At 45.3% G+C, this 26,451-nt stretch overlaps 1 protein-coding gene across 1 annotated transcript in view; it reads left to right on the top strand.

Moving 5' to 3' along the window:
- Window positions 1–22,760, top strand: part of T265_01615 (hypothetical protein) — a gene marked incomplete at both ends in the record, with an annotated part of 28,494 nt that extends 5,734 nt beyond the window's left edge. Inside the window, 8 exons of the mRNA XM_009165674.1 lie at window positions 1,627–1,761; window positions 5,774–5,976; window positions 7,066–7,257; window positions 8,419–8,681; window positions 9,281–9,325; window positions 9,478–9,774; window positions 15,135–15,505; window positions 22,508–22,760. Of these exons, the coding sequence (XP_009163938.1) occupies window positions 1,627–1,761; window positions 5,774–5,976; window positions 7,066–7,257; window positions 8,419–8,681; window positions 9,281–9,325; window positions 9,478–9,774; window positions 15,135–15,505; window positions 22,508–22,667 (1,666 nt within the window). The remainder of the gene's footprint in view (window positions 1–1,626; window positions 1,762–5,773; window positions 5,977–7,065; window positions 7,258–8,418; window positions 8,682–9,280; window positions 9,326–9,477; window positions 9,775–15,134; window positions 15,506–22,507) is intronic.
- Between the last annotated feature and the right edge of the window lie 3,691 nt (window positions 22,761–26,451).

Here is a 26,451-nt window from a genome sequence, read left to right as displayed (position 1 = left end):
ATATTCAGGTATTTTCCAATCGTTTTCTCAAAACCATAGAAGTTAGGGAATTGCGAACCCGAACTGGAACGGTTGGTTGGCTTTTATCTTTCCAATCAGCTGAAACTTCGGTTGAAGGATGTATCATGCGTTATATGCTGCAATGACCTGGTCATGTATTGCGTATGTAGAGTCATGGACGCCGAAAATCCACCACCTGGTGGTGTGTGTGATTTCAATTTCCGGTAGAATCGCTGTTTTCCCTCCCGAATTTAGTGTGGCTCATGTTGAAGAACGGTCAACTTATGACCGGGCACAAGGGTTCGGAGGGGATAGCATAATGCTTGAGTACCGTCTTTTCGGAGATGCGGTCTGCGTGATCCTGTCTGAGCTTGGAGACTGTATAGTGAGTGACCACTAGCAAATGGTATTCTCATTATCGTTTCCTATCCAGAACGTCTGAGTGTGGACATCTCAGTACGCTTTTACTGGGCTAGTGTGAGGTTCATTCATCTCCATTCTTTTTTCCTTTTTTTCCCTTTTTTTTAAATAAATCGTGGTTATATAGCAATGAAATACCAGCGTTTGACACCAGTTTTGCTGTTGAGGGCTGGGATGTTAATGATGATTTTCTTTAGTTATTGTGTGGAGGAAGAGTAATGTATTCTGAAGATACGTACTACGGGGCGATGTTTACCACTTCTGAGTTACGCGGACTGACCGGTCTACAGCTTTTTCATTCCGAAGTTTGGATTAAAATCATGACAATTGCGTGTCACATCGAATGACGTTGCCAGGTGTCGGTTTGGCCTCTGTAGTAATGAATCTACGCTATCTTAGGTTTAGTGGCCATCGTTTACTCGCCAATGAGCTAAGACGTACTAGGGATTTCTGTATTTCATGGTAGGCTTTCTGTAGTTAGAGCAGGTCTTCATCTCATTTGTATCTCATCTGTTCTATCCTCTTTCTTTATGTGTCTTACGCAGGATGGACTGGTGGACTCCAAGCCCGTTTGGCCGATGATTTACTACTGCCTGCGCGCTGGTGATTCACGGGCAGCTATTGAAGTTGCTCGTGCCGCGTCGTAAGTTTAACCTCTGTGTACTACATACTTGGATATGCTGGGATAAGACACCAAAATGGTGCTTCAGCTATCGACCTGAGAAGCCATGTCCTAGTTGTTATATCACAAATGTTTGACGTTATCTACTTATTAAGCCAGCTGCATGGTTAGAGGTAGTGGCAACCAGCCATTAAAGTAGTATTGTGGTCTTGTTAAACATGAGCACTGCTTCTACTGGGAGCGAGATGACTTAGTTGTTAAAACACGAATTTACCAACCGGAAGGTCCGTGGTTCAAACCCAACCTCAGCATCTCGACTTCTGTGCAGGCTTGGGCAGCCTGACAGTATCCCAGCAGTCGTGCTTTCTTCGGATGATATGGCAGTTAGGCACCGAAAGGGAGTTACAAGTGGACGGTTATCTTAATTATTTCATTAATCTTTCTACTGAAATTTATCCGATTTGAACAAAACCCGCTCATGTACAACTGCTGTGATCTTTAAGTTATTCTGTATCTCCTGTTAATCCAGACCGCCTTTGTTTCTGTTGTGCGTTATCATCCCAACGTTAACTTACCTATTACAGGAACACCTTAGAGAACTTTGCCGCTATTCTTGAAGAATATGTCAACGGAGGACGGCACTTGTCAGTGGCCACGCGGACTAGGCTTCGTCAAACCGCTTTACAGGTTCTGAAAGCCTCGAGAGACCCGTACAAGAGGTATGTTCGTGTTCTACCGGTTTCTCAGCCTTTTTGTTCGATATCACCTCCAAGCATTGGCATTTATTCAGCCTTTGGTGTGATAAAGGATCACTTTTACGGTCCCTTCGCTTATCCTAACTTGTCCATCGATTTCACGGACTGCACAGCCCTACATTCTTGTGGTGTGCATGTCATTTATTCACTGTTAAGGCTCGCTGCAAGAAGTTCAATAAGGCGGAGAGCTTGACGTCACCTGCTTATTTGTGACGTCATGCTATTGGCTCCTGGTTCAATGAGACGATAGACATTTTCCCCATTCAGAACTGTAGCTCGGTAGATTGTGGCGTTAAGCTTTAGATTATCTGGACTTCTCGTAACTTCACTTTAAACAGCCATTCCTGTAAGGGATGGGGTGATGTATCCTTTCTTTTGACTGGCTCGCTTTCAGTCTTTTTCCGTAACCTGTTTATAAATGATGATTCATTACTATCTGTCCATAGGTTATGAACACAAAAAACAGACAGCTCTAATCCTATTACATAGTCACTGAGGATTAATTCAGCTGCTCGCTTGCAGCAGCGATCGCTTTGTGGATCGTAGATAATAGCTGGTGTGTGATTGCCTAGTCGTTGCATGCCAAAGCAGTTTTACGATGAAAACGTTTCTTACGTGCCCGACGGCCTCTCTGTTCCAAAACATCTTTTAGGGCCTTTCAACACCAGGATGACAAATGTATTTGTCCGCACTGTTCCCGCTTTGCAGATTGCAATTATTGGAAAGGGGTAAAATGCTTGAGTACAGACATTTTCTTCGGATTATCACGTACCAGCCCCATTGTCTCGCGTAGCTCGCTTCACAAATAAAAAAGCCATTGGGATTCATCACTGCGACCGAATTCATCCGCGACGTTTCTTTGGGTTTGCCGTCGTTTTTCGTCACCTATAGAAGCGCACAGATCGACACAGGTTTCACATCCAATCTCAAGTTACTCGTTTGAGATGGGAGCCGGTACTCCAAGCTTATGTGTAATATGTCATCAACTCGATGGAATACAGCGATAGAGGGACATGCGTTGACTTACATATGAATGAGATGGAATGACGCCTTTTCCGCAGTCAATGTGGATGCATGGGGACACAAAAGATTTACAGCCTTTTTGAGGGTTATAGCTTTAAAAACATATGCTGCTTATGCTGCATACCGAATCATTGAAAATAGCCCATTGTATGTTACAAGCGAAATGGCTCAAGCAGCGAGATGGCTTAGGTGGTTAGAGCGCGGATTTATTGACCGGAAGGTCCGTGGTTCGAACCCGACCTTTGCATCTCGATTTCCTTGTCTAGCCCTGTCTAGCAACATGGCAGTATCCCAACCCTTGTGCTTCTTTCGCGTAGCATGACAGCTAGACACCTGAAGGGTGTTATAACCGCGAGAGAGAGAGAGAAGCGAAATGAGGTGGACGCTACTGACCGGGCACAGTGATGGTCCGTTGTTTATAAATTAGCTCATCCCCTTGGGAAGAAATGAACTGGTACATATACGTATTGCCTCATGTATAGGACCTAAATCCAAAGATTCCATACGAGACTTGTTCAGAATTTTTGAACTTCCCTTCGATTACCACTATTCTTTTGGAAGGACCAAGGATGACGTTAATGGTCAACTGTTGCTCACTTGACAACCATTAAGAGTGCCTGCCTACTATTGTGACTGCACTTGCCCTTGATACGATGGTGCGTGCCGATTGGGATCACCCTACACCATTTAACTTCCAATGAAAGGGTTCTTGTCTACCGTTTTATATGTGACTGTTTGAATGACTGAAGGTTTGCTGAGGGACACGACTGATATGCTTTTTAGTGAGTGCCCAGCAGTTTTTATGTTCATGAAGGCGAATCAGAAAGCACGCAGCACCCAACGAGTTTTCCTCTCTTGCCTCCTGTTCAATGGCTGTCATGATTTTATTTCTCCACTGAATTCCCTGTAGCATAACACTTGAGAACACAACAAAAAACTATAATGGCCGAAAGATTTCTCACCTAATCGCTCCTACGGTGGACTGCACCTTGATGGGATGTTGGAGGGCGTAATGGACCAGCTGCCATTGGTTCATTCGACAGCATTTAGAGTATTCTATATTCTGGTATCCAGGATGATGTCTATTGTGCTGGTCTCATCTTAACTATTAATAGCTCATCTGACTTTAAATTATCACAATGGTTGATGAAGACACCAAGACCCCTAACGGCAGAGTTAGCCACCCAAAGTTTAAGGGATGCACTTAAATCTCCAAGTGTACCGAACTCAACTGGCATTTCTCATTTGGTTATGTGTCCTTTCGATGTTCTATCTCCATTTTACAAAATCTCCTCCACCTAAGTTGTAAGTTTACGAATTTTCTGCCGGACTTTGCTGAACTTTCCATGCATCACATTGAGCCGCGAGACCAACTGGAAATGGGCGAAGCGATATCTCTAACATACTATTAACCTCTGGTTCACAGCTAAGCTCCGCTGTACTATTCGTAATGCAAACAGTCTGCTGATTTGGTTTCATGCGGGAACCTTCGGCTGTGTAAGTGTCCCTGTCAGCTGGGCTGTTACTCTAGAAACGCCCCTACTTTTTCGTGATCCATTTCGGGTAGATCGGAAACAACCTCGCCGCTGAAATGTTATGTATCCAAGGCACGATAACTGTTGTCTGTGACGTGAGAACAGGCACAAAAATCCCCAGCTACGACATGGGCCCAACCACTCCCAGTGCAGAAGGTGAGGAGACCTTCAGAGAACTTTCACTGCCTTGAAGGCAATTCACAGAGCACAACACCATATATAATGACCTTGAAGAACGGGGAATTCGCTATCCAATAGGAGAGAACCGCGGTCTCTAAAAATAGCCAAGGTGGTAGGGGAAAAACGAGAAATTAGAATCAAGCTCATTAACGACCCCAGCAACTAACAAGCAGCCTAAAAGTTTTCTGAGCCGTAAATTAAGCAAACACCAAGACCTTGGAAAGAGACCTCTTCGACTGTAGTCCAACTGTTGGAAGGTAACCGCTACTTTTGATGCTAGAGACTTGGCACTTAGTGCATTCGAACCCTCACATTCCAACTACTTACTCAGAACGGTCAGTTTCCTTCATTGATACAGAAGTTGTATCTCTTCCGGACCCCAGCATAATTCGGCTTGTTGGTCCGTTAAGCGTCAACTTAGATGAAGTTTGTCTGTGCATCCAGCGGCGTGGTTGGACCAACATACTCACATATTTGGGAACAAGAACGCATACCAGATAAGTGGAATCAGGTAGTCCTCATACCTATATTCAAAAAAGGTACGCGAAGCGACTGTGTCAACAGTGGAGGTATGAACCTGATGCCTATCATATCGCTGTTACTGGTTTCATTAATATTGAGACGCCTGACTCCGCCACGTAAGATGCAAACTCAAGCGTAGCAATCAAGGTTTCGCCGTAGTGGGGAGTATTAATCAGATCCTCACTTTATGCATGAGCAACAGCGTACATACCGCCTGCCAGCGAACGCGGTTTTCTTCGAATTCAGCAGATGGGTCATTTATGGTACACAATTCTCTGTAATGCTCCTGAAATTTCTAAATATATTTTCTATGTTCTGTCCTGACCCTTTTAAAAAATAAAAGAAATCGTTCAGCTGCAACACCCTTCTGGTGCCTAGCTGCCATGCTACCCGAAGAAAGCACGAAGGCTGGGATACGAACGGGTTGCCCAAGCCCAGACAGGGGAAGTCGAGAGGCAGAGGTCGGGTTCGAACCCTTTAGTCACTTGGAGTTTACAACGAACAATTCAGGAGTTTTCTTACACATCAGTTATCACCCCAACACCATCCTCTTGACATGTAGCTTGCGTGGGCCAGTTTCATCCATGCTAAATAACTTATTGGCTACTACTACTTTAATTTTTACCTGCCAGTGGTTTGAGCCAGAAAGGATAGTCTTATTCCTGTCCGTTTTCACGCTGCTCACTCTTTAGCCGTTTTCCTCTTTTCCCAACCAGACTCATTTTCTCCATCCTTGGCTTGGGACCTTCTGCCGAAAGTCATTCCGAAGTGGCGCAAAGCATTGACGATTTTCTCTGGGTTAAGCTTTCTCAAGTTGCTGCACAACTCACTGACTCGTCATCAAGTGTGGCAACTTGGAACTCATTTGACGATCCACTAACTCTCGGTCAACTCCAGACACTATTGTATGAGACTTATGGTGAGTCATTTGTGTAGATGATCCGTTTTTGTGATGCGTCAACTCATTCTATGCCCTACCTGTCATGTCAGACAGAAACGCTTCCTTCGTGGTCCCCTAAAATTCGGCTGAGACGTCACTGTTTCTAAGGATATGCAAGAATTTATCTTCGCCAAAAGGTATCTCCTGGGTCATATTTTCAGTTATTAGAGCTGCAGACTCTGCTTGTTCTCACCTCATTTTCGCAATATTTTTCAATACTTCTACATTATGCCATCAGATTGGAGCTATGTTTTACTCCAACTGCCTTCTACTACGTGGATTTCTCCGTGGATTCATAAATTTCGCACTACAATAGTAAAAATCCTCACTAGGTATCCTGCCGGGTACCATTTTCGGTGGTCTACAGCTGAGTCTAACCACATGGTCTTGGTCTCCATCTGGGCGTCTGTATGAGCCGTGTTTTTCATCAACTTTCTTAACCTGGCGGCACTCGGACCCGAACATCCGAATGACACGAAAATATCCAAGCGGTGGCAAGGTTAATTTGTTTGCTGTTGATTCAACTCGCCTTTTTCAGCCACTAGTTCATCAGATAAGGGTAACTTTTCTACTCTAATTGTTGAAGTCAATCTCATAAACTCTGGATACGGTCACGATCTTTTGGTGAATCATCGGCTTGATACTGAGCGGGATATAACCTCGGTTAGCTGGATCACGTGTGTGGCATAGCTAGTTATCCATTTTCTTCTCTCATGATCGTCCGAAATCCGTGACACAGCGAGTGCGATACAATGAGAGTAAGGTTGGAGTAAATGAATGATCTTTAATTGCTCGATTATATTCTGTTCTTGAAACTCTGTATGTGAGAATAACGTTGTTATCGGTTGTTTGCGCGCATTTTCAGTGTGCGAACAACTGTACGGATGAGCTTATTTCTTTTTTCTCCATTGAGCGTGCCCTTTTGAATTACTCTTACTCAACTTCTGGTATTTATGTTTTACTGTATGTTGTCTTGACAGTTGTCTGAGTCTGGTCACAGCACCTTTACAAAAAAGATAACAATATACTTTAAACACTGTCTTTATTCCCCATGTCGTCATCCTTCAGGTGAAGTCCATTTTGATGCCTGGTCGCAGCCCCTTGTCTACTTCAAGCTTTTATGCCTGACCCAGCAATTCGAAGTTGCAATAGCCTTTCTGGCTCGATTCGAAGCTCTCCGTAGCCACGCTGTCCACGTTGCGCTCGGTTTACACACACAACACCTTTTGCTTTTATCGGACTCGCTACAATCACCACTCGGTAAGTCTCGGCATTTTAATTCCGTGTTTCTTAGCCCGTCAGATAACTAATTGCACAAGGGGATTCACTTAGAGCACACCCCTCGTGCTCCTGTTGGTTCTTATTTTTGGGGCTTGGTCCAAAACGAATCGACCCGTGTGACAAAATGCTGTACAAATTTGATTTACCGCGGCCAGCCCGTGTTGGGATGAGCCAATTCCATGGATGCCATGGTTTATAGCCCTTCACGCTCGGTGGTCAATGGCAAGGTCTGCATGTACTCCCCGGGACGAACGCTGATAACTATACGAGACCCCAAAAAGATTGACGAACATGCTTTTCAGTTCCACTTTGCCGTACCTTGTGCCCCCATTGCTTTTGTGAATTTATGTCAAAATCGCGCTCCTCTTTGTGGCACAGGCTCCTCTCCGATTTCGAGTTCTCGTAAAATGTCAGCTTAAGTAACGCAGACAGTCCTGGACAGACAAACTACTATGTTTGATAGTAGTAGAAAGAAACTGAAATTTTTGTGGCAAGTCGAGTCCGTTTATGCCGAAAAGCAGAGGATCACTGTACAGCTGTTTTACCTTTTTCGGAAGTGATCTTACGAACTCATGTGGAGGTTACGACTCGCTGTACATCCGTACAGTGTCTCCGGGTTTTTCGAGATAGAATTACGTCACATGCAGGATGAAATTTCGATCGAAAATTGCAAAATCTGCCCACTGTACCATCCAACTATAAGTAACCTGCTCAGAAAATGAAGCATCTGGTTAGCTGCACGAGCATCTGTCGTCATTCCAACTGCCAGTCGACAACTGAGTACCTGATATGAGACGCATGATTGGAGGATGCCTGTATCCTGCTCAAGTATGAGTGAATTCTAGCCTAAAGTTATTGTCTGACCGTTAACGCAGATATCGCGATTTCTGGCACTCCAAGAGATCCATAAAATATGCACTCCCGATAATTCTCAACAAAAATGAAACAGCTATACCGTACTCGACCTTTCAGCGTGGCTTGAATTCACTTTCGAGTTGAAGTCCATAGTTGACTAGTCCCATTTACGTTCGGATTTTGTATGACTGAAGACAGAAACCACAGGCTATCTATTCAATGTCAGCTTCATTTTTATGTGTGCTCATTTTAACCATTCCCTTCCATAATACTTTACATATGCAGTCAGCAGAAACGATTCGGACCCGATTGCCTTTCGTCGTCTCAATCTTGCTCGCGTCATCATGTTGTACACCAGAAAGTTTGAAATCGAAAGTCCACAGGAAGCGCTGATGTACTATCATTTTCTGGCAGACATCCCCTCTGAGACAGTCGAGAACATTGATGATTCGGAACGCGAACGATTTTCCACGGGGACCGCCGAGAAGACAGTTTCTCAAAGCCTTTTCGTCACTTGCGTCACAGAGCTTGCATTGGCAACGAAACAAGTAAGCTGGTGCAATTGAATTTCTTACAGTTTTCTATTGGATTCAACCGTTAGTAAGCCAAAATGGTCGTTGATGGCCGGAACGAACTTATTTTGTCACCCTTCACACCTAATTGTGTTTTAATACTGAGCTCCGCTCCAGACTGGAATTCATTTTTTGTATCTATTCAGACCTCTTTAACAAAGCGATTCCGGAACGTAGAACGACAATTTCTCCATTCTGTTTCGATTCTATGGGAGATTTTAAATGGGTTGATGTCAGAGTTATTTATCAGTAAATTACATATTAGTCCCTTGTTATTTGGCCGCAGCATACACTTGGACAAGTGTAGCCAAATGTATTCAAATATTTATACATACATGCAATTCTGTGTGCTTTTTCCAACTTAGTCAGAATAGACTTCTGCGCAGGTTGATAAACAGTCAGGTAACACTTACCATGTACATAACATCGTTCTAGAAATTCTCAGCTAATCTACTATCGTCCGTAAGCAGCAAGACAAATGTGCTGGACTGGTTTCACCATACTGCACACAGCATACCAATTGGCAGTCTTCTGATACATTCAATACTTGCTTTCCCTTCTTTCTTCTCTCCTAGTTTGACGAATTGTTAGGCTTTGTGACCGAATCGGGTGTTCGTAAAGTAAGTCCCGTTTTCTTATTCTACATGTTTGGCTTCATTGATGATCTTCCTAACCCTTATTTTTATCACAAGGTATTCCTTTCCGCTTAAACGGAAGCCCGTTGGTTGTTGACAATTTGTGTCCCACCCTTGACGCTTCTCCACTTTTTCAGCCAGGTGCCATAGACCGCTACTGCCAGACTCTAAGTGCTCGACAGGATGTCATTACAGTTGTGGCTAGTGCGCTGGAAACCCGAGGTCAGCTGATCGACGCCATATCATTGTACCAGTTAGCGGCCAGCAACGGTAGCTCGCAGACCCACTACTATCGAAAGGCTATTTCGCTAACCAACTATTTGCTTGCTGGCCTGGTGTATACTGATGATAGTCCAGCTTCATCATCTGTGACGGGTCCTAGAACCACGACTGGGCATCCGGATCGAGGTTTGGTAATACGAATTGCGACAAAAGTAAGTGTTTCTTCTGTATGGAAGTTTTAGTGTTCGCCGTATTTTACAAAAGCGGTTTCCACAACTACTAATTAGTCGTTAGGTGTGTTTTTCAACCAATTTCTGATTGTGAAGAGCAGTTACTGCTTAACAACCAGTTGGGCGTGCAACTGAATCAGTAAAACCTATAGTGGTACGTTTGTTCCCGAACTAAGGCTTCCATCTTGAGTGCTGCAGTGAAGCGGGGGACTACACTGGCTTGAACTTCGTTCCACAAGGTGCAATCATGCCAGGAAGACCAAACCGTAGCAGTCAGACCAAGAACACCGAGACCACGTACTACGAGTAATCGTTGTACGAGGAGGTATGGAGGTAAATCCATACTGTCCTCTACGATAAGAGTACGAAGGCGGTAATGTGTTTCCCCTAGGCCACCAGCATGTCTATGTCTATGAAAGCAACGATGTTGCCTTCCTTCGAGGATGAATAGGTAAGACAAGGTTGCTCACTCCGATCGTCAAACCGTGATTGTCAGCGCATTGCTCAGTACGGTCAAAATACTTTTAAAATCGAAGAATCTGGTGCTGCTCTGCTCAGTCGCATTAAGAGTTGGACCATTATGTCTTACTCCCTGGGTCCGTTGGCTAGGCCAGCCCCCTGCAGCCAAGTGGGTCAGACTATTGAGTCCGGCTCCGGGCAGGTTCCTCAAAGGAAACGCTACTGCCCGCTATCTCACGAGTTAGACTTTTAAGTCAGAGGCTAGGAGCAGGGTCTTTTTACAAAACGTTCCATCCTGTCACTGTCTTGGTATGCCCCAAACAAACCCTTTTCTTCGTCCTGGGCAACCGGAAAGCATCATTTGCCCGCACAGTTCTTTGTTTACCTCTTCCCACCACACAAGCAAGAGTTTCTGGGTAATTTGACTGTCAGTTGTCTGACCGATGGGGCTTATGCACCTCGCTGCTTATTAACACTCAGAAAAATGGCACTTCGCTATTTCCAGGAGATCAAATTGTCAAACGGATGTTTGCTCCGACCCTAGTTCCCCTTAAGAATAATGTATACTGTGTTCGAAACACGCATACAAGTCCAAGCGTGGTTATGCTTCTTAAAGCGCTAAGGGTGAACATTTCACTCTCTGAGTGTCTAGTAATCTATAGACAATGAGTCATGGAATACATAGTGTTGGGGCCGAGGTGGCGAGATGCATCTTGCCTTTTCATGTCTAGGCTTGGGCAACCTGGCAGTATCCCAGCCCTCGTGCTTCTTTTGAAAGGCACTGACATTGTGATCCTTGCGGGCGATATGAATATCCAAGTCGGTTGTCTTAGCTCATTGGAATCACATCTTGACGGTCTATTCGAAGTTGATGTTCGTCAGACAGGCAACGGAAAGCGACCTCTGCACTTGTATGCTGATCGTCGACTGTTTCTAACCTCTACAGGCTTTCAGCAGAGACGTTTGCATTGCGTAACATGGTGTCCACCAATTGCAAATCAACCGTGAGCCCGGTGGCCATCAGCCACCGGTGGGTAGTCACAATTCACGGGTGTCTTTCTTTTTGGGGCGACCACGCCATGGCGCAAGCATGCCCTACAGTTCGTTTCCTTTCAGGCCCTCGCAAGTCAGAAAGAATCATGCTAATCCATCTTTGAAGAACCTGGATGAAGCACGGCAAAGTGTAAGATGAGCTATGCCACCGGGGTTCAGTGCTGTCTGTCCGAATTCTCCGATATAATCGAATGACCACTTGATATCGTTGTCCCGATTGGTGCCAGGGAGTTGATATCAGCAGGTAACGAGTACGACGATGGACACAAATGCCTCAAACGCCAAATAGTGGATAGCCTGAGGAATTACCGAGAGCTTTCCTGGACGTTGACAGTTTGGGAGATTAAGAATGCTTCTACCGGAAATAGCCACGGTCGACTATCCTTAGGAAAGCAACAGCAGTGAAGTGGTAAGTGAAAAAGGCGGCTCATTAATTTATTCACAAAAACGCCGACTGGAAAGATGACCGAACGCTTCAAAGAGCAGTTTAGCTTGCTTCCTGCAACACAAATTCCCATAAATTCTTGGCCCTCCTTAATCTGCTGTACTCCAACTCCCGTGGACGCATGAGAGTCTACGGTAAACTCTCGCGTGAGTTCATTACGTTAAGTGGTGTCAGATTAGGCTATCCTCTTTATCCTTTTCCCTTCAACCTCGCCATCGATGCCATTATGGAAGCCTAGTTAACGACCTCTAATACCTGTGGGATCGAAATGCTCCCAGGTCATTCGCTCACAGATATCGAGTACGCAGACGAGCTAGCTATTCTTGGATCTGATGCCATCATAATGCGAGACAACATTAACTAATCTGAGCTATTCCGCTTCACGGTTTGACATGCATTTCACACCTTCATAGTGTAAAGTGCTGCTGCAAGACGGGGTGGGCTCGAACCCTAACCTAATGCTTGCTAACGAGCCAATTGATGTATAAGAGAAATTCGTCTACCCAGGCAGCTGTTTCAGCCGAAGACGATATTTCCACCCGGATTGGGATGGCAAGAGCAACTGTCGTGAATCTGTGGCATAGGCATGACGACCGCTTGTCGATTAAGGGTCGAGTCTACAATGCTGAGGTGCACTCCAGGCCAGAAACATGGTCGTTGCACGCTGGTGACGTCAAAAACCTGTCGTTTTTTACCACTGATGTCTTCTGAACATTGCTTAAGTCTGGCTAGAACACCGGGGCAGTAGTACTTTAGTACATCGAATGGTTTTCGGAAGAGATAACTTGCCCACGATTGATGAACCGATCACCCTCCACAGGTTGCGCTGGCTAGGTCGACTCGTATGCCAGTCGACCAACTTCCTCGAATGGCTCTTTTCGCCTAACTACATGAAGGGTGGAAACGAGCCACCGGCTCCAATGCTTATCTACCTAGCCCACCTCCCCAAATCATCCGTGAACGAAATTAGCTATCATAGCCACTGTACGGCAAGTACGCGTTTTTTTACAGCTAGTGATGATGATGATGATGTTTGGTTACTTCCTGGCCTACCAATCTATTTCGAAAGACACATTTACTTTGTGCCACTCTTATCTAAACAGTTCTGAGATTGAATATGACACCTCAGTAAGCATCTCAAACGAAATGACATGAATCCATTCAAACTACTTTGAATGTTCGTCTGCATTGTATGCATTTGGGCTCCTATTCAAGGTTGTTCAAATCCCTATGTTTTCCATCTCAATATAAACCAATGTCCTTTGATCATGTGGACGATATCGATTGCTGTCTCCCTGAGGAGGTCCCGAGGAGCTTGCTGATGGTATTGATAGACATCAGCTGTTAAATTCGTTGTGAGAAGCTGTGGCTAATCAGTGTTGGATTCAAACGCATGTGCGCGACATGGGAAACCATACACGCTAGCTGGATCGAGGTAGCGCTTGTCTGATGAGCATTAGGCTACTTCAACCAAGGGTGCTTGTTATTTACTTTATATTAAATGTATTTGGCTCCTCTCTAATGTCATACAATACCCATTGCTTTCCACGTCAGCTGTCACGTTCCTAGTGTTTTTACTCTGACTATTCTGCACATCATCTGCATGGATTCATAAATCATTACGGATTAGGGTTTTAAGTTGTCCTACCCAGAGAGTAGCTTAGTCTTCATAGAGACACCGTTCTCTGTGTAATCCCACACAGTTCTTTCATGGTCAGGTTTTACCGAATTTACCTAAATAATGAGAATTTGTTAGAGGGTAGTTGGAGAAATCTTTGGACTTGTGGCGATAAGTTAGTTTCTCATTTGCAAGCATCAGTACGTACTGCAGAAATGGTTTTTCATCTTTCACGTTGATGTGATAATTCTGGATGCTTACTTTATGCGTACATGCATTGATAAGTGATTCATCGGTCTCAGGTGATTATNGAATCTGTGGCATAGGCATGACGACCGCTTGTCGATTAAGGGTCGAGTCTACAATGCTGAGGTGCACTCCAGGCCAGAAACATGGTCGTTGCACGCTGGTGACGTCAAAAACCTGTCGTTTTTTACCACTGATGTCTTCTGAACATTGCTTAAGTCTGGCTAGAACACCGGGGCAGTAGTACTTTAGTACATCGAATGGTTTTCGGAAGAGATAACTTGCCCACGATTGATGAACCGATCACCCTCCACAGGTTGCGCTGGCTAGGTCGACTCGTATGCCAGTCGACCAACTTCCTCGAATGGCTCTTTTCGCCTAACTACATGAAGGGTGGAAACGAGCCACCGGCTCCAATGCTTATCTACCTAGCCCACCTCCCCAAATCATCCGTGAACGAAATTAGCTATCATAGCCACTGTACGGCAAGTACGCGTTTTTTTACAGCTAGTGATGATGATGATGATGTTTGGTTACTTCCTGGCCTACCAATCTATTTCGAAAGACACATTTACTTTGTGCCACTCTTATCTAAACAGTTCTGAGATTGAATATGACACCTCAGTAAGCATCTCAAACGAAATGACATGAATCCATTCAAACTACTTTGAATGTTCGTCTGCATTGTATGCATTTGGGCTCCTATTCAAGGTTGTTCAAATCCCTATGTTTTCCATCTCAATATAAACCAATGTCCTTTGATCATGTGGACGATATCGATTGCTGTCTCCCTGAGGAGGTCCCGAGGAGCTTGCTGATGGTATTGATAGACATCAGCTGTTAAATTCGTTGTGAGAAGCTGTGGCTAATCAGTGTTGGATTCAAACGCATGTGCGCGACATGGGAAACCATACACGCTAGCTGGATCGAGGTAGCGCTTGTCTGATGAGCATTAGGCTACTTCAACCAAGGGTGCTTGTTATTTACTTTATATTAAATGTATTTGGCTCCTCTCTAATGTCATACAATACCCATTGCTTTCCACGTCAGCTGTCACGTTCCTAGTGTTTTTACTCTGACTATTCTGCACATCATCTGCATGGATTCATAAATCATTACGGATTAGGGTTTTAAGTTGTCCTACCCAGAGAGTAGCTTAGTCTTCATAGAGACACCGTTCTCTGTGTAATCCCACACAGTTCTTTCATGGTCAGGTTTTACCGAATTTACCTAAATAATGAGAATTTGTTAGAGGGTAGTTGGAGAAATCTTTGGACTTGTGGCGATAAGTTAGTTTCTCATTTGCAAGCATCAGTACGTACTGCAGAAATGGTTTTTCATCTTTCACGTTGATGTGATAATTCTGGATGCTTACTTTATGCGTACATGCATTGATAAGTGATTCATCGGTCTCAGGTGATTATCTTCGGTGTTTGTGGTTCCTTCGCTGTTAAGGTAACAAATATGAATACCTTTCAGCCTTTGAATACCTATTTGACCCTGTTTGCCGCTTTGTTTCAGCTTGCACACAAAGTGCGGGAGTCTGATGCAATGTTCGAGGATATGCTGTCTAGTTCAATTCATGAAACTGATGACCAGTTCGTTCCGGACTATCAGATGTCAAGCTCCAAAGCCCTGTTTTACTTGCTTGATCTCGCTACGTTCTTCGATCTAGCTCAAGCTGACCACCAGTGTCAGGCAGCGATTGATCACATGGATCAGCTTGGCCTGTTCCCGTCCAACCCACAATTCGCCGAAGTGGAAGCCAAAGTCAGTCTTTTTAGTCAGCTCCCAGACTATGTGCGACGTCCGCTTCCCAGGGCATTGCTAGTCCTGATGCGTTGCCTTCTTCGTGTTGTTGACAGATATCGAGGTAGCAAAACTCAGCTGAGGTGAGTTTTAGTGACCGTCCAGACTTTGTTCAATTTGGCTGTTTTTATTCGGGTCCTGAAAGAGTTCCAAATACTGTCGTACACACAGAGTATGATTACTCTTAGGGGAGCGTTTCGTCCGTCTCCTCATTTTGAGTGACAGCATGACGTCAGTATTCAGCACTGATGGTTCCCTGCGACACAACCATGATTTATTTGAAAGAAAAGAATAAAAGTGGACGGGGAAGAGATTTAGTGCTAGTTTACTACAATCATTCCGAGGTGTTTGAACTTTCAGACATTTATTCAGGCAATATGGATGCAAACTGACAAGAAGAATGCAATTGACATTGATCGGCAGCCATATCTTTTGATATCTCCGACCAGGCGCAGTGGGGATCACACCCTAGAAGGTGAGCAGCACCCACAGCATCTAAGCGTTTCGTACTCTCTTCCATATCCCTCTTCCGGATCAAGGACTGGCAACCCATCTGCTTCCGCCACTGAATTGGGTACGGAAAACAGCACTTTCCTCGGGAAACGATGGTTCGGCATCCGCGATACATGACTTGACCAACGCAGCTTTTGGTGCTGGTCACCTTCACGTTCTTGCACAACCGAATGCCCGTTTTCCAATTGACTCCTTCCATATTCACCGGCAACAGTTCGCGCGAGCTGTGGTTCTGAGATAACGATTGTCGAAGACCTGAAGGCGTCCCAGTTCCGCTACTCAAATAGGCCACGTCTCATAGCCATACAACAAAACGACCCGCACTATAGCTTGATACACTTCCCTTGAGATTCAGGGATACACTACTTTGACGGCATAGGTGTCTCACATTAGAAAACGCGACTAGAACCTTGCAGATTGGTACGTTGACCTCATTTGTCACACTACAAGCTGAACTAATACAACCTTCTAGATACATATAATGCTCCACAACTTCCAGATCCTTCCCTTGGATTGTAATTGGCATGCTCAGTTACTGCTTGTCCAGGAGCATGAGCATCACTGTGTAAGTGTCTAGTGCATACCAAAAGACGAGATAACTGTGGTCAGATCATCCAAAAATAACTGCGCCTTCTCCCCCTTTTCGAAGATGGGTGCAATGTCGTCTGCATACTCAAGATCGACAAGGTTTTCGCCAGAGGCCTTTAGAACACCGGGGTTTTGAAGACCTCCCACTATTTCATGGATCACGAAAATAAATAGAGATGAAATGACTATGCACCTCTGACGGGCACTGCTTTGCGTACGGAAGCTTTTGGAGAGCTTTCCTTATACTCTCCTACGTCCGGAAGTCTGATAATATAAGAAGCTTATTATATTCACAAACTTCCGAGGCATTCCTTGATGGGACAGCGTGTCAAGGAGAACAGACCGGTCAACCGAATCGAATGCGCCTTTGAAATCCAGAAATACGGAAACTTAGCTCGCTTGTACGCATGATTTCGTTGTAATACTTGAATAAGTGTAAATATTTGGTAAACGCAACTCATACCAGGCTGGTACCCAGCTTGCTGCTCTCGAATCAGTGTTTCACAAGACTCCATGAGGTGATGAGGCACAAGTGACGCCAACAGTATCGTTACGACCAGGGTCAATCTGATCCAGCTGTGGTTACTACGCTCACTACAAGCCTCTTTTTTTGAGGATGGGCACTATCACTGACTCTTACCAATCGTCCGGAAAAGTCTCCTTTTCACAAATACGGGCAAGCAGCTCAGACAAGCACTGACTGACTAATATACCCTTATCTTTGAACACCTTCCACCTTTGAACGGTGGAAGGTCATCCGGACCAGAAGCATAGTGGTGCAATCATAAACCTTCGAGGCCGTAGGGTTTCCATGTTCATCGTCTTGGGTTATACGTCAACTGTGGGCTCCACTTGTGTGGCAATTGGCCACGATAGCTGCTGTTCCACCCTGTTGATCCACTCTTCGAGGCATTCTTTACTCAAGATGGTCACTTACATTCCTGTCCTTGATGGTTTAGTTCACAGGTTGTTTCCGGGGACCGGTCGCACGGATCAACTGAAATAATCTTTGGGCATTATCCGATTTCCGTGCCTCTTCCATTCCGTGTCCACCGGACTTCACGGTCAACTCGCACACTCACTTTTACTTGAAGTCTACCCGTCCAACCCACAATTCGCCGAAGTGGAAGCCAAAGTCAGTCTTTTTAGTCAGCTCCCAGACTATGTGCGACGTCCGCTTCCCAGGGCATTGCTAGTCCTGATGCGTTGCCTTCTTCGTGTTGTTGACAGATATCGAGGTAGCAAAACTCAGCTGAGGTGAGTTTTAGTGACCGTCCAGACTTTGTTCAATTTGGCTGTTTTTATTCGGGTCCTGAAAGAGTTCCAAATACTGTCGTACACACAGAGTATGATTACTCTTAGGGGAGCGTTTCGTCCGTCTCCTCATTTTGAGTGACAGCATGACGTCAGTATTCAGCACTGATGGTTCCCTGCGACACAACCATGATTTATTTGAAAGAAAAGAATAAAAGTGGACGGGGAAGAGATTTAGTGCTAGTTTACTACAATCATTCCGAGGTGTTTGAACTTTCAGACATTTATTCAGGCAATATGGATGCAAACTGACAAGAAGAATGCAATTGACATTGATCGGCAGCCATATCTTTTGATATCTCCGACCAGGCGCAGTGGGGATCACACCCTAGAAGGTGAGCAGCACCCACAGCATCTAAGCGTTTCGTACTCTCTTCCATATCCCTCTTCCGGATCAAGGACTGGCAACCCATCTGCTTCCGCCACTGAATTGGGTACGGAAAACAGCACTTTCCTCGGGAAACGATGGTTCGGCATCCGCGATACATGACTTGACCAACGCAGCTTTTGGTGCTGGTCACCTTCACGTTCTTGCACAACCGAATGCCCGTTTTCCAATTGACTCCTTCCATATTCACCGGCAACAGTTCGCGCGAGCTGTGGTTCTGAGATAACGATTGTCGAAGACCTGAAGGCGTCCCAGTTCCGCTACTCAAATAGGCCACGTCTCATAGCCATACAACAAAACGACCCGCACTATAGCTTGATACACTTCCCTTGAGATTCAGGGATACACTACTTTGACGGCATAGGTGTCTCACATTAGAAAACGCGACTAGAACCTTGCAGATTGGTACGTTGACCTCATTTGTCACACTACAAGCTGAACTAATACAACCTTCTAGATACATATAATGCTCCACAACTTCCAGATCCTTCCCTTGGATTGTAATTGGCATGCTCAGTTACTGCTTGTCCAGGAGCATGAGCATCACTGTGTAAGTGTCTAGTGCATACCAAAAGACGAGATAACTGTGGTCAGATCATCCAAAAATAACTGCGCCTTCTCCCCCTTTTCGAAGATGGGTGCAATGTCGTCTGCATACTCAAGATCGACAAGGTTTTCGCCAGAGGCCTTTAGAACACCGGGGTTTTGAAGACCTCCCACTATTTCATGGATCACGAAAATAAATAGAGATGAAATGACTATGCACCTCTGACGGGCACTGCTTTGCGTACGGAAGCTTTTGGAGAGCTTTCCTTATACTCTCCTACGTCCGGAAGTCTGATAATATAAGAAGCTTATTATATTCACAAACTTCCGAGGCATTCCTTGATGGGACAGCGTGTCAAGGAGAACAGACCGGTCAACCGAATCGAATGCGCCTTTGAAATCCAGAAATACGGAAACTTAGCTCGCTTGTACGCATGATTTCGTTGTAATACTTGAATAAGTGTAAATATTTGGTAAACGCAACTCATACCAGGCTGGTACCCAGCTTGCTGCTCTCGAATCAGTGTTTCACAAGACTCCATGAGGTGATGAGGCACAAGTGACGCCAACAGTATCGTTACGACCAGGGTCAATCTGATCCAGCTGTGGTTACTACGCTCACTACAAGCCTCTTTTTTTGAGGATGGGCACTATCACTGACTCTTACCAATCGTCCGGAAAAGTCTCCTTTTCACAAATACGGGCAAGCAGCTCAGACAAGCACTGACTGACTAATATACCCTTATCTTTGAACACCTTCCACCTTTGAACGGTGGAAGGTCATCCGGACCAGAAGCATAGTGGTGCAATCATAAACCTTCGAGGCCGTAGGGTTTCCATGTTCATCGTCTTGGGTTATACGTCAACTGTGGGCTCCACTTGTGTGGCAATTGGCCCGGATAGCTGCTGTTCCACCCTGTTGATCCACTCTTCGAGGCATTCTTTACTCAAGATGGTCACTTACATTCCTGTCCTTGAGGTTTAGTTCCACAGGTTGTTTCCGGGGACCGGTCGCACGGATCAACTGAAATAATCTTTGGGCATTATCCGATTTCCGTGCCTCTTCCATTCCGTGTCCACCGGACTTCACGGTCAACTCGCACACTCACTTTTACTTGAAGTCTAATAATTCGTCGGGCCAAGTTATGTTCGGGACCGGCGGGGACATTTCTTCCAGACTTAAGCAGTGCCACTGTTCGGTGTGATACCCAGTGCTTGAGTGAACCTAGTAGGGCCGTGCCACAGACAAAACTCCCAACACTGCAACGAGGTGGCGATCTCCTCCCATCATGAATTCACATCCGATGGTGGAGCGCTTGAAAAAAAAACTATAGAAGACGATTGTGCCGCACCTTACGCGGCCCTTGGAAAACGAAGGGAGAAGCGAATGTGTGGTCGAAACCCACAAACGTGCTCCAAAACGATCGTCAATCAGTTATTTATCCGCGGTTTCGGTAACTGATGGCAATGTGATCGATTTGAGTTCGTTGGCGGTACGCCTTTGGAGGACATTATGTGCCCAGAGGACCTCGGTTACTTCGGTATTTAGTCCTGCATAACAACAGCCTGCGATCAGCACTCATCTGAAGCAATCGTTTACCGAGTCCAGTCCATGCCGGCCACCTAATTGTGTATCCGATTTGCTAAGCCTGCCCCATGCGCTTCTAGATCCGTGGCAATCCCAGTGACATCTGAGCTTTTACCTCGCCGCAACAGGTCATTCACGGCATCATAAAACTTGCCTTTGATGGCGTCAGAGCTACACTCAGTTGGGGCGTAAGCGGAGACGACAAACAGACATCGATCAACTCCCCCTTGTGAGACTCCTTTACAAACGTTGCCAAATGAACCACGCAGAGGCGACTATCAACGGGTATCCAGTGAAGCAAGGATCTTTTCGCCGAATGACCTAGGACGTTACCAACCCCTGTACATCCTGCCGCAGCAGCCTCTGGATTGCCGGAGGTGCGCAGCCGTAAGCGAGTGGAGAGTGGTGGGGCGGTTTTCTCAACCACTGTGCTTGTATCTTGAATTCTGGTTTCTGATACACAGCACACATCAATGCCAGGTGAATCCTGTTTAGAGCTGTTGAAGTGAATGTTGGCGCATGTTTTGCGCGATGAAGCCTTTTGGCTGTTTTGGCCCTGTGGTTATTTGACCCGGCCTCCTGCGGCTTACAGCTTTTCGGCTGGCATCTCCCACATTCCTCCGGTCAGAGCCTATAGCGCATTATTTTTTCGGTTGGCATTATGTTTTTGGGACTCACAGCCTTTTCTGTCTTTCCTTTTGTGGTCATCTTGCCGGACTTTCTCTCTGTAGGGCTGTTTACAACCTAGGCAGTCTTAACTAATATCCTGATAGTGCTCTATTTACCACAAAGGCCTTGGTCCTAGAAGTTCGTTAGAGGGATCGTTCATAGCAACGCTTATCAAATGACATTATTCCGTTTAGTTGAAAGAATGATTGGTACTACCCTAGATTCGCTACTGTTCGTGATTTCGTCAGTACAGTGGAAGCGTGTTAGGCTCACAGTGATTCTTCCATGGTCTATTTTGCTTAGTTCTAGGTGGTTGCGGGATTTGTGAAATTTGCGTTCACGTTAGTCATGTGAATAGACCTGCCATTCTGGTGCAATTATTCTGGTTAGTCTGCACCATAGAGAGGACTCGAGTTTCGCTCTTACTACAGCTCAGTAGCAGTGTAACTTATTAGCTTTGTCGGGATTCGAATCATGAACAGCTTACATGCCACGAGAGCATGTTACCACTACTTCCACCCTGTGGACGCACCTGGACAGGCAAACATTTTCAAAATTGAGGGATGTGACGACCCGGTAGCTATCCTGGTTGTGCTTGTATGTCAGGACTTTCCAGTCAAACGTGGACGCTTGACATTTTTTACTGGTTATGGGTGGTTCACCAAGTTCAAGGTAAATGGCGACTTAGTGAAACACCTGCCATTGCAGACCTGTGGGTTGAAAATCCTAGATCGAAAGTTGAAGGAAAGGATAACTTCCTAACGTTCTTTAGAGTTTGACTGGTAAGCCTGGTAAGCCTTACGTAGCCAGGGAAGGGAAGTATACCACTGCCATTAGAATACGCCCTCTGGTTTCGAAATTCCCTTCACCGTATTGTCGTCTTGGATACAATCCAAAGAACGTCTCATCCAGATTCCAACGGACAGCAATTGTTCTCTTGATATGATTGAAACTGTTGTGCCACGAGACCGCAAAGCTCCGAACTACCTAACTATACGCACATGGTATTTAAAAAACTGTGGATGTTTAAGAGTATTCACACTGAATTCAGCTTGGATGTAGTCAAGTAGCTTGGGCATTGTACATTAACACGTTCCAAATGGCAGATGTTCTCTTGTGGATGTGCCTTTGCTTATTTCGCCCCTGAGGTGACCAGAGAGTTGGTCATTTAATTCCGCTTAAACTCTTTTTGTTCTTTCCGAATTGATCGTCAATCAACTTTGAATAGACGTACGGTTTTTCCAACGGGGCCCAATAACGGACCTTTATCAACTCACATCTATTCTTGCCACTTGATGATTACATGTTTGGTCTGAAAAACAATGTCATTGAAAATTGGTTGATTGGTAATCGCAGCTAGTGGATGATGCGAGTGAGCTGTTACAGCTTTTTTACCCTACACTCACCTAGTCCCTCTGTGCAACACAATTAGGAATCAGCTAACTGCGATTCTTCTCCCTGTTTTTTTCCTCTCCACAGTTCTTCAATGCAAGCCGTTGATGACTCGGTTGCACAGCTTACTTTATCTAACGTTCGTAACCGAGCCAAGGCCCTCGTTGCCTATGTGGGGCGAATACCGTATAAGTTGCCGGGCGATGTCTATACTCGTATCACACAAATGCACATGGAATTAATGTGAGCTTCAAAGTATTTCCATCAAGCGCTTTACGGAATCCGCTGCATTTTTGAACTGTTTTCAATGATGAAACTGATATAAATATATATATGTGCCTCTGTATACTATTTTTTATCGATTCCGGCCAGTCACGTAGTTGGTTATCGATTCTTACGTACGATGCCCCTTCCGATGAGAGGCCATCACACGGCAGTTTGCCCTTTCAGGCTGATGAATGTGGGCCCTGTTCATCAAGGGGTATCCTACCGTTTTTTTACCGTTGGCTATCCGCTTAGCTAACTACGGACCTAGATGCTGAGTTCCAGTCATAGAACAAAGTTTGAGAACTTGCCTACGAAGACGCCAAACGCTGTCAAAAACCTAAGACGTTCAACAGAGCGGCTTCGCTAAACGATTCCAGTACAGAAGGTCACCGGTTAGCCATGTTGCCTAGCGGGTCGGTGCTCTTTCCTTTTTATTCAAAACCCATATTGACATTCACGGAGGTTTGCATTGTGTACAGCACTTTGCGTTCAAAATCACTGAGACTGTTGGCAATGGTGCATGAAACAATAAACTGGGAAGGAATCGGAGTGAGAAAAGATAACGGTATCTGTTCCCGTCGGGATTACGGGTTGGAAACTGAACAAGTTGGGAAAGAGCGCGGGAAGGCTCTCCACTCTACCAATTGTTTCCTGAATGTAGTAAACGAATGGAACCGATCTCTGTATCATCCAGCTGTAGCACCCTTTCGGTGCCTAGCTGCCATGCCACACGAAGGAGGAACGAGGGCTGGGATACTGTCAGGTCGCCCAAACCTAGACAGGGGAAGTTGAGATGCAGAGGTCGGGTTCGAACCACGGACCTTCCGGTCAGTAGATTCGCTCTCTAACCACTTGGTCCATCTCGACCCCCAATCTCTGTTGTAAACATTAAAACCACCACATCTACGAATTTCGGCGCTGGAATCCGAACTCCAACTAGATTAAACGGACTCGGAATTTGAATCAGAGTCCAGCATGGTCGAAACCACTAGGGAAGCGGTAAACAATAATGGTACCCGACGAAACAAACACTCATTTAATCATTACCTCGATGATAACGAGAGACAACCGAGTCTCTCGATCGTAGTATTCTTTATCTGAATGTGCAGAGCAGAATGGTCTGTCGAGGAGTAGTCAACAGCTTTGAGTAGCTTATCGTGTCAAGCAACAATTCTTGTCCTGAATCGAGTGAATCTATTTTAATCAACTGATTTGCTAATCGGACAACTTTTTGAGAAAAACAGAATTTTCACAAACGCCGGCCTGTAAACGAAATTGGGGTAGGATGAGAGTCGGAGCTGGAAAATATCATGGTCCACGGGGTTCTGGGTTTAAGCCCTTTAAGTGCATGAAAAGAGAAAATAGCGTACTCTAATAACTATCCTGAATTTTGTGAACATCATATAGAGTACCAGGTTACTGAGAGAGAGAGAGCAAGGTATATAGATTTTCCAGTAGGTTCATTTGCATCGAAAGAAACTGGCTATCCGAACCAACGGTTGGATTGCATTAAGTTCACTATGTAGTGGATATGTTAGTTCCAGGGTGGTGGTCTGAGTCACCTACCAGCCACACACAATCGAATTATCCGCCGATTCCCCTCATAAACAACAGGATTTCAGTCGTGCAGTTTGAGAAAGCAGATGAGCAGATGACTGTAAGCACATAGTTTTCTGGTGGGCAACTGTCCTGACAGCCATTCTTCGGAGCCAGCTAAGATGACCTGTTACTGTAAGGCATGATTCCGTAAATGTTTTCCAAGCCTCTTTTGAGCTCCTGACCACCACCGTTTGGAGTCGCATATTGGGTTCCGATGGTGATGGAAGGTTGAGATGTGTACTAGGTGGCCTTCGGGTAGCTCAGCAGATTGGCTTTGACCTTGTTCGAGAGAAGAAACTATGTTCGTCCGTATCCGAAGTAATATGGGTTGGATACTCTTGATAATTTTGCTGAGTTCGGGTTGATTTTGGCCTATCATTGGTGACTCTAGTGAACAGTCCTATGGGCGTGCTGCATGTCCTTTTCTTCCTATCGGTTGGTATATTGATAAGCTACGACCCCACCTATGTTAGTTTTTTCCCAAGTTGGTGCTATAGCTCAATTCTTGGGCTGGGTGTTCCGACTGAATTATTGGTCCTTTGCTTGCAGTGCCACATGAATCGGGCCGATTGAAATACTTGGACTAATTAAATCAATTGCGGATCTTAATGCCCCTAAAAATTTCATCGCTTGCTTTGTATTTGGAGACCGTAGGTTCTTCACATTTTCCATATTTGTTTGGTGTCCTTGCTCTTCGTTGATGGGAACCAGGCACAGTGGATGATATCTCATGATAGGTACAGTGTACTCTTCTGTTAGTGAAGTTCTTCGTTCCGTGCTGATGAAATGTTTTCAACTTTTCGTGTGCTTTCTATGGCCTTGTCCTCCAGACGAGAGTACAGTTGTCTAGATCTAACAGTTAGTTTGTGGGCTTTTCGGATTCCACGGGTTATAAGGTTTGTGTGCGTGCATATACCTGGGTGTACGGCAAGACTCAGTTTTGTTTCAGTGTTTCAAGGCTTTACTGGAAGTCGGTGAACCAGTAAACAAATCCCTCAAACGCCAAATATTGAAGAGTCTAAGGAAAGACCGAGAGCTCTGGTGGACATCGAAAGCTCGGGAGATGGAGAAGACTTTTGCTACGGGAAACAGCCGTGTCCTTTATCAACTGATACGATCGACTGGCCCCAGGAAAGCAACGGTCAGCGAAACGATAAATGAAAAAGAGGGCTCTTAATTCATTCGCAAAAACGTCGACTGGAAAGATGGGCTGAACACTTCGAAGAGCAGTTCAGCTGGCCTCATGCAACACAACCAGTGGAGGTAATGCATACGGGCGAATGGGATGTAAACCTTGATTGCCCTTCGGAAGAAGAAACAAGGTATGAAATAGCCGTACTGAAACGTGATAAGGCACTAGGACCGGACGGTCTGTATCTAGCTCTCTTCAAAGAAGGCGGAAAATCCCTGGTGACCCACCTGACAAATCTTACTGGTGTTACAGGGGACGAAAAGAAAGTGCCTGTAGAATGGGGCATGTCGACAGTTATCCCCATCTTCAAAAAAGGTACGCGGACGCTATGTGAAAACCACCGTGGCATCAGCCTGTTAGCTGTGGCATCGAAGGTGCTCTTTGGCCTTATTCTTCGAAGGTTGACGGAACATAGAGAGAGGCAGATCCGTGAAAACCAAGCTGGGTTCCGTCCTGTAAGAGGTTGCATCGATCATATCTTCACCCTTCGACAGATTCTGGAACAGCGACACTGCTTCCAGCAACCAACAATGGTTGTTTCTTGATCTGAAAGCTGCCTTTGACTCTGTGGACCACCAAGCACAATGGCAGTGTCTGTGGAGCAAAGGTGTCCCCCATAAATTCTTGACCCCCATTAAGGCGCTGTACGTCAACTCCCGAGACCGTGCAAAGGTCTACAATAAGCTCTCCCCTGAGTTCACCACATTAAGTGGTGTCCGACAAGGCTGTCTTCTTTAACCTTTCCTCTTCAACTTCGTCAATGATACGATCATGGAAGACTCACTACCAGCCTCTAACGCCTCTGGCGTCGAAATGCTCCATGGGCCTCCGCTCACAGACATCGGGTACGCAGATGACATAGCTCTTCTGCAAACAATATTAAATAATCTAAATAATTCTGCCTCGCGGTTCGGCATGCGCTTCACACCTGCAAAGTGTAAGGTGCTACTGCAAGACTGGGAGGGCTCGAACC

This window comes from Opisthorchis viverrini, assembly GCF_000715545.1.
Source record: "Opisthorchis viverrini unplaced genomic scaffold opera_v5_17, whole genome shotgun sequence".
Classification (NCBI taxonomy): Eukaryota; Metazoa; Platyhelminthes; class Trematoda; order Opisthorchiida; family Opisthorchiidae; genus Opisthorchis; species Opisthorchis viverrini.
This window is presented reverse-complemented; position numbering and strand designations above follow the sequence as displayed.